The sequence below is a fragment of the Eupeodes corollae genome, chromosome 1, assembly GCF_945859685.1.
Source record: "Eupeodes corollae chromosome 1, idEupCoro1.1, whole genome shotgun sequence".
NCBI classification, from domain to species: Eukaryota; Metazoa; Arthropoda; class Insecta; order Diptera; family Syrphidae; genus Eupeodes; species Eupeodes corollae.
The window spans coordinates 293,718,505-293,735,440 of record NC_079147.1 but is presented as its reverse complement, the minus strand read 5'-3'; the positions used below and the strand labels follow the sequence as shown (position 1 = coordinate 293,735,440).

The 16,936-nt window shown below is 34.4% G+C and overlaps 1 protein-coding gene across 1 annotated transcript in view; it reads left to right on the top strand.

Annotated features, from left to right (window-relative positions):
- The first annotated feature begins 761 nt into the window (after positions 1-761).
- The window catches only part of LOC129940398 (uncharacterized), a 30,449-nt gene continuing 14,274 nt past the window's right edge, over positions 762-16,936 (top strand). The window contains exons 1-2 of the mRNA XM_056048715.1: positions 762-1,364; positions 11,818-15,085. Of these exons, the coding sequence (XP_055904690.1) occupies positions 12,471-15,085 (2,615 nt within the window). The 5' untranslated portion in view covers positions 762-1,364; positions 11,818-12,470. The remainder of the gene's footprint in view (positions 1,365-11,817; positions 15,086-16,936) is intronic.

The window sequence follows — 16,936 nt, the reverse complement described above, 5'->3', positions numbered from 1 at the left end:
ATACCTGTGACCAACTTAGGTGTCAGAAATCTCCAATAAAGTCGAAAAAAGATTAATTTTTGGCAGCTAGCCAATAAGACTCTAGAAAAGTTCCTAACTTTGCACTCCCTTATTTCATATGAACCTGTAAAATTTCTAGGCAATTGATCAAATAAATACAAAATAATGTTTGTGTTAATAATACAAAATTATTGCTATAAGCGACCTTTCAAACAAATGCCAACCATTTGTTTTACTGATTTAAACCAATGATAGGTACAACTGGCCCCTTATATCATCTGACATCTCTCTTATCTTATACAAAGTGTTATATTTGGCAGATTTGTAAAATTCGTGAATATATTTTAATACGCTTTATGAATTGCCATTCTTTTCAGTCCTTTCAAAAACAATACTTACAAACCATTTAAAAAATGGGAAATATAGATTGCATCGTATAATAGTATCTCAAGCGACATCTTTATTTGACATCAAAAGCACTGAACTATGTTCTACGAACACCGCCAAAGCGGATGTCAACATTTTGCCATACTATTTCGTCAAGTTCGTCATTCACCAACACACATCTGAAGAAACGACAAGAACCACAAAACTAACTCAAATATTCCTTCTCTCTCTTACCTTTCCTCATTCGCAATCACTTATTCATCGACACTCCTCCATCACACATCACAGCTATCCCTTTTCAATAGTTGACGAAATAACCCAACGAAAAGTATACTTTCGTTCATGTATATATTTTTCTCAACTTTAATTGGATTTGCTGTATTGGTGATCGTGGAAAAAATAACACACTCGACTCCAATGGCCGCCATTTATTGAATTTGTAGGCACTTGGGAAAATGGTCCGATTTTTCAACTTCGAATTGCTCTGGTAGAATTCCATAAAAATATTTTGAAAAATTGTACAAACTATAGTGAATTAAAGCAGTTCTCAAGTGAACATTGAATTTTGTTTATAATAAAAGTGAAAATAGCTAAAAAAGCTCTACGAAATTTGTTGACATTTTTCCTTACAAAATTCTGTACTCTTATTTGTGCTGTTGGTACCCAAACCCAACTTAAATCTTTTTTTTTTTCTAGTGCAGACTTTGTCGCGGGTGTTTCTATTCTCAAATCAAAAAAGTTCTCTTCATCCATTTATAATAATTCTACGTAAACGTTTTGCTGCTAAGCTACAACGTCAATTCCGAAAGAAAAATAAATAAAATCATCTAAAATAAATAATTGAAAACGAAAAGAAAAAAAAGAATATTTTCAGTGAATAAAAAGAAAATTGTGGAATTTTCGGGGAAGTTTTCCTTGTGAATGTTTTAACTTTCCCACCAACCAACGACGGTGGCATTTGGCTGAACTAATTGAATGTAAGTTTAAGTTTTATTGAAATGAAATTTGTTCTATTAGCAAGTGGAATAGCTATTAGGGATGGAAGATGAATAAGATAAATAATAATTGGGTTTATTTTTGTGTTACTCTCGTACTATCTGTTCTATAAGTGAAGATGAAGCCTCTTGAAGTCTTGCATGGCGTAAATCGTATCCTTCGGTTTTCATCTCTTAAAGACGGGTACATATTGACATGATATGGCCATGGGAATACGTTAGTTTGGATATTAAACGTTTTCCTTTGGTTATTTGCACAAATTAACCTCAAGAGATTCATTTACTTATTGGGCTTTGACGATTTTTGTCGCCGAGATTTGATTGAATTCGAATACAATTGCCTTGCAAATCGTTTGCCATACTTTTTCGCACATTTTCTGGAAAGTAGCGCTATTGGGACATCAAAGTGGACATTTTCCTGTAGGAAATAGCCTTGGTTTCCATTTGGCATTGTTTTTAGAAAAGATATTTGCTTAAAATTGACGTTTTGCGCGATTTTTCACCAAAAAATTGTCTTGTAGCCATTTTTATTTTTCTCGTCGCCATATTTAATGTGGGGAAAAATATTCTGAACGAAGAAAAAAATAGTTTCGATTTGGATGTAGTTGTGTAATTGAAACAAATCCATCCAAATATTGCTTGCGCATGGACAGCACACAATCGTAAACTCCTATAGGTATATTGTGGCAGCCATTTTTAATTTGTAGTTTGTAATAATGTGTACTCTTTTGGATGGGCTAGAAAGGGACAGTCTAATTTGAGTTTCTGTCTTTGGTCTGGAAGTTTGTATTTTTTTCTTATTTTCGCATTTTCTCGTTTATTCCGCATTAAAAAATTCCTTCGAAGTGAAGTTGGCTGCAGAAAGTCTTCTCTCATAAGCAGAAGTAGTTAAAAGAGTCAAAAAGTATGATTTTGTACAGCTTTTTGACTCGCTCACTCATCTTTAAGATAGAATTTTCAACCATCTCTTTTTCACTCACATGAGAAGACAATTTTGGCATGTGCGCGAATATACCTAGTTCTTGTTTTTTCCTTTTCTTTTTTAACTCTTTCTTTTTTTATTTGATTTTATTTCTTTTCTAACCTCAACTTGTGTTCTTTTCAATTTTTATTGGATTTTGCGTTGGTTTTTGCTTTGCTTTTGCTTTTGCTTTACTTTGCTGCAATTTGCTTCTTGCTTGGTTTATTTTGCTCTCGAGAGTTTTATTTATCCGTATTTCTGTATATTTTTGTTGTGCTGTAGATGTTGTGTACTTGGCTTTGGCTGTCGCTATCGCTATATTCATCTGGGGGGATTTTAGTGCGCTTTGATTTGCACTCGACTCGTTGCTATTGCTACTGCTGCTAGTGGCTGCCTTGGTGGTGCTGCTGTTTGGTTTTTGGTATACTTGTACTCGCTGCTCGCAGCCTAGCCTGTGCCTGATTTCTGATTATATGCCCCCAAGCCCCAACTCACTTGGTCTTCTATCTCTATATATCCAATATATTTTATTTCTTCAATTTTCATCGTTTTTTCTTTTTCTGTGGACTATTTTTATTAAACAAAAAGTATAGATTTTTGTTGGTGTGGTGGCAATAGTCAGTAAAGTTAGTGCTTTAGCTTTTATCTAAGTTTATTGCTCATCGCTGGCTGAATGGCTGGTGACTGTAAGAGAATCTGGGACTGGGATTTATTCGGGTCGGTACAGTGTACGAATCAACACACAATCACAGACAACAAAACTATAAATGATTAGTGTTATAATAATACATGGATGACTATGATTTATTTAATATAAAAATACCTAGAAAGATAATTGCAATAATGTAAAATGAAAGGTTGCTATTGCTATTGTCGGTCGTCATCTTCGCCACGTCTAAAAATTTAAAAGCCCTCGATGAATTATTTGTTGCTTTTTCGTTTTTCTACACCAAAGGTGAACATTCTAGTTGTTAGATTAGTTTTATTTATGGAATAGGTACCTACTTATTGGAAAAGGCACTCGCATTTTTAGTAAACATTGTTGTTTAGGTATCGGGTAAAGAAATGTCATAAATCAGAAACTAGAAGTGATCGAGTTCTAGTACGTTCGTTATTTAATAACATTAGTATACTAGATTTTTTTGGTTAAGTGGAAAACACATGTACAAATGTTCTAAAATAAAGGTGCCACCACAAAATCAGGTGCGTTCGTTGCCATGCTAGCTTTTTAGTACAGCTTTTATGCAAGTCAGAAAATTAATTGCCTGATTTTTTCGAATGCAGATCTGTTTTTCTTTATTTTTCTTCAAGTTGCGAGGATTTTTAACTATAATGTTCATTTAGATTTTGGGCTCAACTTTCCATTACTGCAGCACGAATTTCGACACGTAGTTATTTTTATTTGATAGATATGTGCAAATAATTAATAACTAGATCAATTTAAGAGCGAGGAAACGTTTATTTCTATTTAAAATTAATTTTCAAAGTTCAATTTTTCCCATACAAAACACGCAAAAACGGTTGATTTTCACATTTCTTCCCTGTTTTTTGTTCAGTGTTGCCATACTTGCTTTTTTTGCTGTTTGTACACCGTGCTATCAAATAAAAAAACTTGTTTAAGGCTCAATAAATGATATACAAAAAAGTAGGGTTAAGTCCGAAAAAGAAAATATTTGTCTCTATATCTTAAAGGTGTCTCCTCGCCTTAATATTTAAAACATGTTCTATTGAGACCCATACCTAACTGTTAAAAAAATCTGAAGGAAATTCGTGCTGCGGTAATGGAAAGTCGCCCCGCTGCAGCAAATGCAAACGCTGCTAGATCAACTGTTTTTTTAATACCTAGATTAAGCTTAAAACTTGAATAGTTATGTATGTATGTAGTACCTAAGGATCAAGTAGGCTCTATGTAACGTTGCATAATTGCATAAATAAGTATAGTATTTGTAAATCATTTTCCTATAAATTATATAAATTAAGTTATGAGTGCTTATGTCAAAAAATCTACCAAAATAGACAAATCTATTCCATTTAGCTGTCATTATTTATCAGCTGTTTGTTGTATCTCAATAATTAAAAAAATCAAATCAAAAGCTAGAAGAATTTGTGACTCAGGAAAAATAAAAGTGATTTCCCTAGGTAAGCTCTATTCAACCTTTTAACACGTTTAGCTTATTATGGTTCTATGTAACATTGCATAAGTTTTATAAATAGCATTTAAACGCATTATAAGGAGTACATAACTTTATTTAACCTCTATTCTGAGTTTTCAAATAAGTCTGCTAATACATGGCTTGAGAAACGAACTTTCAAAAGCAGAGTTTAAAAAAACCTGTAAATAAAACAAACTTAGATATCTACGTAGCGTGATAGTTAGTGCATGACATGCCAGAAGTATGGGATCAATCCCTCATGTACCATCTAAAAAATTGTTTTTACCTATATTGTCTATTGCGAGGGATTGACAAATCCTCCAAGAGTAACTCTTCTCATCAAAAAGTGCTTCTAAAATAGGAAATAAGTTCTGAGTTGTGAATTGACATGTGCATATATGTATGGAATAGTCCTCAACTCCTGATATTAGGCCCCGATTCTTACGAGCCGTTGTTCTAACAAATTATTCTTCTTTATATACATATTTAAATAAAATAAATTAGGTGGCGCAACAGTCCATTAAGAACCAGGGCCTAGTGAGTTACAACTCTCAACCATCTTTGTGTGCGAGTACTGTTGTCAAGGATGGAGGGGACCTACTGTTTACTCGCAAGAGGCAGTACCCGTGAAAAAAAGTTAGGTGTCACAAGCGGGGATTGAACCCAAGACCCCTTGCATGACAGTCCAACGCACTAACCATCACGCTACGGGTACTACCTATCTAAGTTGTATTATAATGGGGCTCTCCAACTCTATCCACATAAGCTGTGGTTTTTATTACATGCACAACCAGCTGGCAACTATTTGTATTGCAATATTTTTGTCTCAAGAATTTTATCTGTTTTAAAAACTTAGGTGATTGGTAAAAATAGAGTGCAACTATTAACTATTAAATCTATTTCACCTCATAAATAACTTAAATCTAGTTTTTGATTGAAAATAGAATACAAATGTTCATTCTAAAGAACCATTTCTCAAATGAACTCAGTAATGAATTTATGAAATAGTCATCATGGAAGTTGATTCGATAAGAAATGTTTCATAATGACTATGTACACATTCAGCTATGTCTGACATTTCCACAACAAAACTGATAAGACTTTTTCTTTCTATATTGCTCCTAATATATATTTTTTCCTTCCGACACACTTTAACAATAATTGCTGATAAGACTATGACAAAATTTTCTTTCTTTTTTATTATATTAAATTTTGAAATTAACTTTGTGTTAGATAATCAGATAAATTAGTCATTCAAACAAATAATGTGACGATGCTGTTCGCCTACCTACCTCAATTTTTATGTCTCTTCTCTCAATTTTATAATTAGGTATAAACAATACAATGTAATTTTATTTGGCATAAGATATAACCCTATAAAAAAACAAAAACATTTCAATTTCATCACACCCACTTTAAATATCTAACGTAGAAAAGAAACGACTTGTCGGATTTCAAACATGATTATTGCTTAATTTGAATTAAAGAATCAAAAGAGTGTTCTTCTTAATGCAATGACGTTGTTTTTCGTGCTTGAACTAATTTGAATCATTGGCATTTGTTATTTCTCTTCGGATAGGTAGGTGTACAATAATATGAATTGTATGTACCAGAAGAGGTGCAGGTTCTAATCAAAACTCACCCAACCTAAGTTAAAATTATCTACGTTATGAAGAGAAGACAGATCGTTTATCCTTCTAAATTTTAGTTAGAATACATCTAAACCAGAATTGTATCTCTTTCCAGTATCGCAGAATTATTAATTTGAAATCCACGTACATCTAAAATTATGGATTGAGAAACTTTGACCAATAGAATTCTCATCCATGTTATTTTATTGCGCACTATTTTTATTTATGTGTACTACAAACTGTAGGTACAACAAATAAATTCAAAAACTTTCGTTTTTTAATAAAACAAAAACCGGAAACATGATTGCCACATAGGTACATACTACATACCTACAATGTATCTATAAAAACTCGCCAGTATGTCAAGAAAACACGTCTTTTATTTCATCTGCCATATACAAAGCGTCAAGACTCAAGAGGAGTATATATCTTCATTTCCTTTGACATTTGATTTCTGGTAGCCTTATTGGTATAGTTCTTGAGAAGAAAGAAGGTATTTTATTTGATTTGTGTATATTTCAGCTTGAAGCGCGGCGGCCGCGGCGTTTTAATTTTTTGGCGGCTTTGCCATTTAATTCAAAAAATAAATGTGTACGAGTGTACTACACATTCAAGAGTAAGGAATCTCTTTTTACAAAGCTCGATATTCAAATGTTATATAATAATGAAAATGATGATGGATGGATGGATAAAAAGAAGGGGTGTGATACTATTGTATCACCCTTTAATTTGATTTTACCCTTTAATTTTATAGATGCATTGTTGTTTACTAAAACAATGAATACGAAAAAAAAAGAAAAAAAACTATTTTACGCGCAGTTACTTGGCAATTGTTGGTACAGAGGAACACACCACTTCCTAAAGAATTGATACCACCGGGAGTCTATATATTTTCTTCTCTGGTTTTTATTGTGTTCTCGTCGTATATAGTGATGCAGTTGGTTAGTAGGAGAAGAAGGTAGTTAGTGTAGCCTGAAAACAAATGTTGGTGCTTTTCTAGCCTTTTCCTAGCCTTTGTACGTTGCACTTATACGTATACCTACGAGTACTCGTACTTGCTATGGTCGGTCGTCTTTTGCGCTATGAACTTTATTCAAATTTCTGTCCAATGCTATTCGTTGTCGTCGACGTTGACGTCGATGCCGCTGCTGCATTGTATTGCTGTTGCTCTCTTGTATATTTTTGTATACGATTCATATACTTTTATTTTGAATTTTATGTAGGTATACCTAAAGTGAATGCACTGAGTGCACCGACAACAACGACGACAACGACAACGACAACGATGAAGTTCGTATGAACGTACGTACCTAGTCTTTGATCATGTTCAGTACACTGTTTTTTATTTTTGTTGTATTTGTTGTTGTACTAATGAAAATATATAGTTTTTCGCTATTTTATTCTGTACTCTGTTTTTCGTAGTCTGAATGTTTATATGGCTGCTACTGCTTCACATCAGGCACACAGCTTACAAACTTAAACTTTTTGAAACTCTGGGCGCACAACCATTTTCTGTTATGATAGATATCGTTATACATATTATTTGCAATTCAGATGGATGGGCAAAGAAATACAACAAATAAGAACGATAAAAAAAAGAAATAAATACAAATAAAAACTACGCATGACGGTATCTTTGTAAAGGCGCAAAACTAAATATTTAAGGTTAGAAGTTTATTTTTTTCATTTACAAATTTTTGTATGATAATTTTCATTCGATTGGAGAGGAGATGAACTTTTAGAACAATCTAGAAGTTTTTGTAGGTATGTTCTTCATATTTTTAGAAAACCATTCTGCTGCATTCAAGACCGAACTTAATGTGTAGTTAATTGTTGTTTTCTTTATTTTTATTGATTGTCTAGTTTGCTAAAAGAGAAACCTTCGGTTTGTATGGTTAAAATGATTAACTATATTGTATTCTGACTAAAAAAAAGTCTTGAATGTTTGAAGAAGATCTCTTAATTGCGCCTTTTCAGACTCAGTTTTTTAGTAGTTTGACGGTAACTTATTTTAACGATATAACAGTCAAACTCAGGGCATATCAATTTACATATGTACATTTCACACTAAGTAGTGCAAAGCAAAGTATTTAACTTAATCGGAGAATGTAACATAAAATCCATTTAATTGTTATTTCGTTTGTTTTCCAGATTTGGTTTAGAACCTTGGAAGGCAAAAGACAGAAAAGAGGATATTAAACATGCCATCCATGTCCTGAAATATTAGAGCAGCACTGTGTACCTGTCAAAATTTTGACTAAAATATTCAAACTATCCACCCAAAAAAACAAACATGAACCCTTATCCTGTTTAATCTTTCTATAAATAAATGAGGTCCTTTGTGTACTGAAAAACAAAAACAATGACCTGCAGGAATTAATTCACTTGATACTCGATGAAATAGATTTGTTAATGTAAAATCCAAATTGTTATAAGAACGATCCTTATGATGGGCATTTTGTTAAGTTCGTAAAATAACTTCCTAATTGGTATAGAAGTCTTGAAATATCCCGAAACACCCATTTTGCCAGTTATTAATGCAAATGTTGATAAATTTACCACCTACATACATAGTTTCTAGCATAAGTTTCCAAAAGAATTTCCTCTTTATCTGTTCTAGATGTTGTTAGTTTAACCTTTGACAAATATTAATGATATCCACCCTTTGTGTTTCTAGAGTTTCAATACTTGGCAAGAAACTTATCCAGCTATACTTAGTCAGGATAAACATAGTGTAGGTATCGGTACGGGTACCTGCCGCTTTGTTAAATCAGTTCCTTTTCAATTCAGAATTATTAAATGCTTAACAAAAGTATCTAAGAATATACTACATCTTCCTTCAGGAGTATATTTTCATGTAAATGTCAATAAATGGTAAAGGAAAAAAAGAAATAAAAAACAAAAACAATTCATGGTTGGCACGCATGACCACTAAATATTTCTCCCCTGTCATACTTTTTTGTGTCCAAAAAGAAAAAATTAATAATTGAAAATTCTCTTTTCTTTGCACTTTGTCTTCACATTCTTCTTCTCTCATTATAAAACTTCACGACTTCTGTTTCTACGATTTTGTTAATATTTTTAATTTTCTTTTGTACTGATGTCTGTTTACCTTCCATTTTTATTATAAATTGATTTCACAGGTCTTAATAGATTTCATTTAACTTCGATGAAGCTTTCTATCGGTCTGTTTGTTTTTCAGCACCAAAGATAAAGCACTTGGTTTTCAAACTAAACAAATAAGCTTACATTTATTACTCGTATATTCACTCACTTTTCTTAAAGCTAAGTTCAATAATCACTGGTGACGTAAGACGCAATCGAGTACTACCTACCAACCAATCAGCCTCAGCACTAGCACCAGCAACAGCACCAGCAGCAGCAGCACCTAGCTCAAAGCAAAAATCTAACAACAGCTCTTTGGGGCCGGGCGCTGAAACTTCCTTCTGTGTTTTTTTCGTCGTCGGACGTTAACTTTGCAATGTTGTTCAACCTGTTTTTGTTGGTCGATTTTTCTTTACAACAACAACACAAAACTATAAAAACAACTTTAAACTTAAACTATAGATATTTCTTCTGGTGGTGGTTATTTGATTTTCTACATCAGCAAATCTTTCCTTGTTGCAATTATTATGCTGTTGAGTCTTTGGAGACGTCTCCTCTTGTTTTCCGTCATTCGTTTCTCTTAGTAGAAATTTCAATTGGATTCGTTTTGATTCATCATTTACTTTGAATCAAATAAACAATCATCCATCTATTCTATCTTTTCTGAACTCTAGGAACCGTAGTTGTACTTTTCTTGGCCATTTATTATACTTATCGTAGTCGTCGTCGTCGTCTTCGTCGTCTGAAAATTTACTTCTATTTTCTGTACCTATCTTTTGTGCAAAATGCATTTTCTATGAATTTTTTCATACGTACTCGTATATCGAACATGCGCAGACTTAAAAAGATCTGGAACTTGTACCACTTTTTCTTTGCTGATTATTATTTTCACTTCTCTTCTAGTTGTTTTTATTTCTTTTAGAGAGAGAATACGTTTCTACACATATGTGATATGGATGGAAAATAGAAGAAACAAAAATGTAAAATAATTGCTTTGAATTGAGTTTTATTGATTATCTGCATCTCTCTGTTAGCCGTTTTTTGCCTTGCCTTCTGATTACATTTTATATGTGTACATAAAAACATAAATAAAAAGAATGTTTATATGAGTAAATAGCCCTTTGCTTTTGCTTTGGTTAAGCTAGCTATAGAAGGCTAAAGTAGCACCCTTCTAAAAAAAATAAAATTACGTGTATATTATTGGCTAGGTTTATGAAGAATTATTTGACGGATTCATTGCTGCTGATGTTGGTATTTAACTAATTTGTATGGGGAAGTTACTCGTTCTAAGGGCAACAAAATAGTACATACGAAACTGCTGTACATAGTGAGACATTTCAATTGTTTCAAGGAAATTCATTTATTTAAAATGTTTTTTTTTGCCATATACTTTGCTCCCCCGAAAAGTTGAAGGATCTGGATAAAACTGTCGAAAACGTTTATGCATAAATGACGTCTGAATTTATTTAGGTTCTCCATTAGAAATAATAAGCACAAAATCAATATTGAGAAACAAAAATTTAGCATATACCAAGAGAATATAATATTATGTGTAAGGAATGCAAAATGTGAAAAGGGTGTGTAATACACCTACACTCTTAATCGTAATTTTAATTTTAAACGTTTTGCCTTTCAAAAAAATTGCGTTTGAAATCTTTATGACTTCTGTTTAGAAGTGATTTTTTATTAAATTTGAAGTCTAATAAAAGGGAATTATAAAATAGGTACTATGTTCTTAATAACTTCCATTCCATAATGATCTATACACGTAATGTCTGTTTATGATTCAAATAAAAGAAAATCTAGCATTGATGAATTCTAACTTGAGATGATGCTTCAGTTCAGAACGGATCTTATCTTTAACCTCAACATGCGTCAACAGATAGCTTGATCCCTCTAGGTAGCACTCGAAGTTCGTTGAATTCTTCTTCTACTTGCGTTCGCCACCTGAGCCACGACTTCTTGTACTGCCTCGCCACTCGAAATTTGGTTCAAACACTTTTTGGATAGAGCGTTGCTGTCCATACGCTCCAAATGACCCAGCCATCTAATTGATTGGATTTTGACTCTTTTGACAAGTTCAGTATCGCTATACAGCCCCTATAGCTTCTCCTCCAGTCTCCATCTATACAGAATTTGTCTCTCGAAGCAAAGACTTTGTGTTACTACAAGAACGTCTTATAAAGTGTGACTTAGTTGTTTCAGAAAGAACTTTACTTATCGTCTTCCAAGTCCAATGAAGCAGCAATTCGCGAGATTCTGATTGAATGCGGTACGTATACCCATATAAAGTCCTCATCTACCTCAAAGTTATAGAGAGTGAAACGTTTTGCCCAAGACGTCATCGTTATTCAAAGTATTGATGAATAGAACTAATAAAGGAAATATTAAATGTAGAAATCTCGCACTTTAATAATCTTCTCAAATACTTCGTTCAATCAAATTAGACTGTGTATTCGCTCTGATGTCCCTTTTAGGGCTTCCTTATTTCCTTCTTTGTATTCCATATTTTGCTTTTGATATTATTAAAAATCCCCAAAAATTTTACTAGCTTAAAATAATCCCATCATTTATTTTCTTTTTAGATGAAATCAAAGCCTTAAAAAGAGGGAATGAAACACCAATCATTTAACAATCGGAAAATAAACTACAAGAAACAACCCTAGCAAAAGAACAAACAAAAACCAGATCCAATAAAAACAAAAAAACAACAAAACGAAACAAAAATTATTTAAAAACTTAATAAAATTGTTGTCTTTAGAAACAGTAATGTTATCAGATGTGATGGCTTACAATGTAATGTCAACGGAAACAAAGAATTCTCTTGATATTTATAAAAATAGCCCCCATGATTTTGGGGGCCCACCATCAGCGTTACTGTCACCGATAAAGCCCGATGATAACAGTTAAGTGTAAAATAAACAAAAAAATAGTTAATAGAAAATTAAACAAAAAAAAGAAAAAAAAACTTTTAAAAAATTTAACAAAAAAATGAACTTTCTAAGGAATTTATAAACAAAAATAAGTGAACAATATTTAAAAGAAAACAAAAAAATCCAAAAACTCAACCAACTACACAAGAAGAAAAAAAAAACTAAAAGGATTAATCATAAGAAAAAAAAAAAGAAAAAGAAAACAAAGAAAGAAATTGATTTTCTTTAAAAACTTCTTCTTCGACGTTAGTATCTATCTATCTAAGCAAATGCCAAGAGTGGCAACACAAAAATAGCTTATTGCAATGCCATTACAATCGTCGGGTATAATTGTTGTAGAAAAGACATCAGTTATTGCTGGTTCAGGCACAACAACAACTTTAACCAATAACAAGTCAAATCTGCAACAATTTTATGAATTTTACGATGTCAATGATGGCAATGTGGGTAACATTATCACCGAAACAAACAATAATAACAACAACAACGGTAATAGCAATAGTAGCAATAATAGTAATCCCCTAATGCGTCGACATCAGCGTACGATATCATCGTCGTCTTCGTCGTCGATACATTCACCATCTTCCACATCTATTCAACAACAGCAACAACAACAGCAGCAGCAACAACTTAAACATCACCAAGTTGTTACAACAAATCTTCAAACACTTGCCTATAATCAACAACAACAGCAACAACAACAACAGCAGCAACAGCAGCAGCAAATGAATCAGCTTAGCCAACAGCAGCAGCAGCATCATCAACAAACATCATCTTCAGGAGGTGGAGGAGGAACAGCAGGAGCATCAGCAGGACAACAGTTGATTGTAAGCGAAGAGTATCTCGAGCACGCACAAAACTCAGGAGCAAACAGCGCGTCTAATAATGGAGGCAATGGCAATGGAAATGTCATGATATCAACAACGAATGAAGTGCTAAATCAGCAGATAATCAAAATTGTTACCGCCGGAGGACCGTCTGGCAACATGATCATAGATTCCATGGGCAATGTGACCACCACAAATGGAAGTGGTGGCAGCGTTGGCGGAAACAATGGTACCTCTAAGGTACTCTTTAACAACCTGACCGTGATGTCGAAGCAGACAAATTCAGCTGGTACTGGAGGAGTCCAAACGACAGCGACTAGTCAGTTAACACAACAGCAGCACCATCAGCAGACAATAAACTTTGTGAATGCCAAGAGTCTGCCCTACATTACGACGACATCGAAAGGACAAACTACCACCTTGCAAAAGATGACTGCTTATAAGACGAATAACATTTCCATAAAACAAGGAAACCAGCCGTCGCAACAACAACAGCATCATGTCCTAACTTCAGCGGGCAGACAAACTGTCATTGGAAATCAGCAGCAGGGGCAGTCCCAGCAGCAAGTCGTTCAGAAGGTGACTATGCCGCGGAATGTACAAATGGTAACAAGAGTCCAGACGTTAGTTGCTCCGCAGCACTCACCCCAGCAGCAACAGCAACAACAGCAGCATATGCCAAACAGTGGTCAGATGGTGGTGCAACAAAAATACGTTCACAATGTTGTCACTACTGGAAGCTCTGGTATTGCCAAGACAAATTTGATCAAGAAATCCACCGGACAATCGATGAAGCTGCAGCAGCATAAGATAATCAGCACTCAACAGCAGCAGCAGGGAGTGAAAACGTTTATTCAGCAACAGCCAAGTGGTGGCAACAATCAACAGCACTATCAAACGATCAATATCAACCAAAGCCAGCATCAGAATTCATCAAGCGGGATACCACAGACGACTCTGAAGCACATCAAGTCACAGAAAATCATCAAACAATACAATAATGCGATCACAAATAGCAGTGGTGCGGTCTCTGTGGCGACTTTGCACCATAATCATTCCGTTAATGCTTCTTCGGTGCCGACATCGGGAACCTACACAATAAGCAATAAGATCAATAACGCCGGAGTGCATCAACAACATTTGACAACGAAGCTATCGAAACATCCGAAGTATGTTATGCAAAATCATATTGTCATTCCTTCGTCGCAGAATCAAAATCACAAAGTGGTGAATAATGCCAACGGAAACAGCATCATGGTCAACCAGCAGATTTTAAATACAATAAACTCGTGCAACAATAGTTCGGGAACAATCAAATTTGTGAATGCTCATGGAACAGTTATTCAACAACAGCAGCAGCAGCAGCAACAACAACAGCAGCAACAGCAGCAGCAGCAACAACAGCAAGCTCCGACTATTATTACCACGACAACTCAAAAAGTGCGAACGAATAGTGGGAGCAGCGGAGGTGGCGGTGGTGGTGGAAATAACAACCACCAATACCAAGCACAGCAGCAAGTCCACATTACGCAACAGCAATTCGTTACACAAGAAGGATCAAAATCTGACGGCAATAATATCTACCATGTATCGTCTACTCCATCAGGAAACTTCATACAAAACTCTGGCCCTCCGCAACAACAAAACACCCAACAGAGCTCGCCCCTGCACACGGATGATATCATGATTGTAAATGGTACACAAATGACCGATGAACTATCGGCCAGGATTCTCCAAAGTATGGCCCAGAAATCGTTTAATAACCAGCAACGATTCCATCAGCAGCAGCAGCAACAACAACAGCAGCAACCGCAATCAAATACATCAAAGTTAATACACCAGTCAAGCAATATGCCGCCACCATCACAGCTAACGGTGCAACAACAACACCATGCCTCAACATCGAATCTGATTTTATCACCCAAAGAATATCCAATCTACGGAGTTCAGCAACAGCAACAGCAATACCAACAACAGCAGCAACAGAGATTATGCAATAGTGCGCCCAATAGCCGATCACAATCACTCGAGAGGAAATATCACGATACAACAATATCAACGAAGAAATCAACAACGGAGTACTATAAAGTCAAGTAAGTAGAAATTATCCACTTTTATTTTACCATAAAGCAATCTTTTGAATTATATTTGTAATGGCTTCGAGCATAGCTGCAGAATCAGCCAGTTCTAGAGAGTTCAATAATAATAAGTAGCCTGAATAAAAAATAGTACTTGCTTAAAACTCAATTTTCAGAGCATGTACTTCAATTAATATGAAAAGAATAGTTAACAAGGTGCTCAACTATTTAAAATCTATTCGTTATATGAATATCTTCTCAGATTGAACACCTTCTCCATTAGTTTGTATAGACCGAGGCTGGTGCTTCATAAAGAGGGGCAGCTTCTCATTATTTGTGAGTTAGCTCATTTTGTTGTGCTAAAAATTGCAATAAATAACTTTGTTTTTGTCTAAAATAATTACTACAAACAAATTGTATCTTATCCATTGACGTTGCTTCGCGCCTGAGGTTTATTAGAGGTTTAAGTCCATGGAAGCCATTATGAGCAGTTCAGAGTATAGAACGCCCTCCAGAAAAAAAAATGACGTCATTCTTAGCGGAGGCAAATATTTGGGTGCTAAAATGGCCGGGCAACTAAACCGATATCAATCCTACCAGGACTCTGAAGGCTATCGTTAAGAAGAGTCTCAGGAAAAAAGTTTGTACGGAAAAACATTTTAAATAATTTTTTTTAAAGTTTTAAAAATAAGCTGGCCCCTTCTTTTGCTAGCCTTACTTGATCTTATCGTGGCGGCCAAAAGCTTCTCTTCTACTTACAATTCTTGAAGCCTCTCAAGAATTTTCTCCTTGATTGAACAACTATTGTGGAGTGATCACATATTTGACATCGCCAAAAATGCTGCTAAGTGTTTAGGTTTTCTCCGACGATGCAAGAAGTTTTTTACCCCTTCTGATCTGGCTATAATTTACAAAAGCTTTTATTCGTCCAAAACTTGAGTATAACTCCCATATTTGGGCTGGTACATACTTTAGTCTTCTAGATAGAATTGAAAAAAGAGCTCTAAAAATGATTGCAGATCGTTCTCTTACCGAGACATTTGCTTCTCTTGAACACCACTGGAACGTCTCAAGCCTGTCATTGTTTTACCGTCACTTTTATAAACAATGCTCTATTGAATTAGCCAGTTGCATTCCTCCACTTATACAATTCAACCGTATTACTCGTACTGCTAGGAATGCCCATCAGTTTACCCTTGATTCCTAGTTCGGACGTACTGTTAAGTACAGAGATTCTTCCTTTAGCCGCACTACACGAATGTGGAATGCTTTAACAGGTTCAATATTTACCACTTATTACAATGTGCAGACAATCGAAACCAACGTGACTCCTAATCCTATCCTCCTTTTAATTGCTCGCACTGTGTTTAATCATTATAAGGGTATTCATAACCCTTTTAGTGTGCGCATAATATATAAAAAAAATATTTCCAAAGAAATTACAAAGAACTACTTTCTTCAACTAAGCAAACCTCAACTAATCTCTATTAGCTGGTATCCTAACGGGTCACAACTCGAACTCATACATAAAATAGGTATCGGATCATCTAATTTATGACAGGGATCAAATTTTCAACTTCCTTTGCGAATAGCAAAGCTTAGCTAAGTGTAGAATGACAAATAAACATTTTTACTGCCCCATATGCTATTATTCAACTAAAATTTATTTTGAAATTTTCCCAAAAATCAGGATGTGTAAGTACCCACCTGATTTCCCTCAAACCTAATGTGGGCATTGTGTTTTGACAAAAAAACGGCACATAAAAACCCATTAAGTGCGCACATTTTATAAAAAAATTAAACCTTAGAACTTAGCTAGTTTTCTTCTTATTTCAAAAATATTAATATTCATATCTTACAATTTAT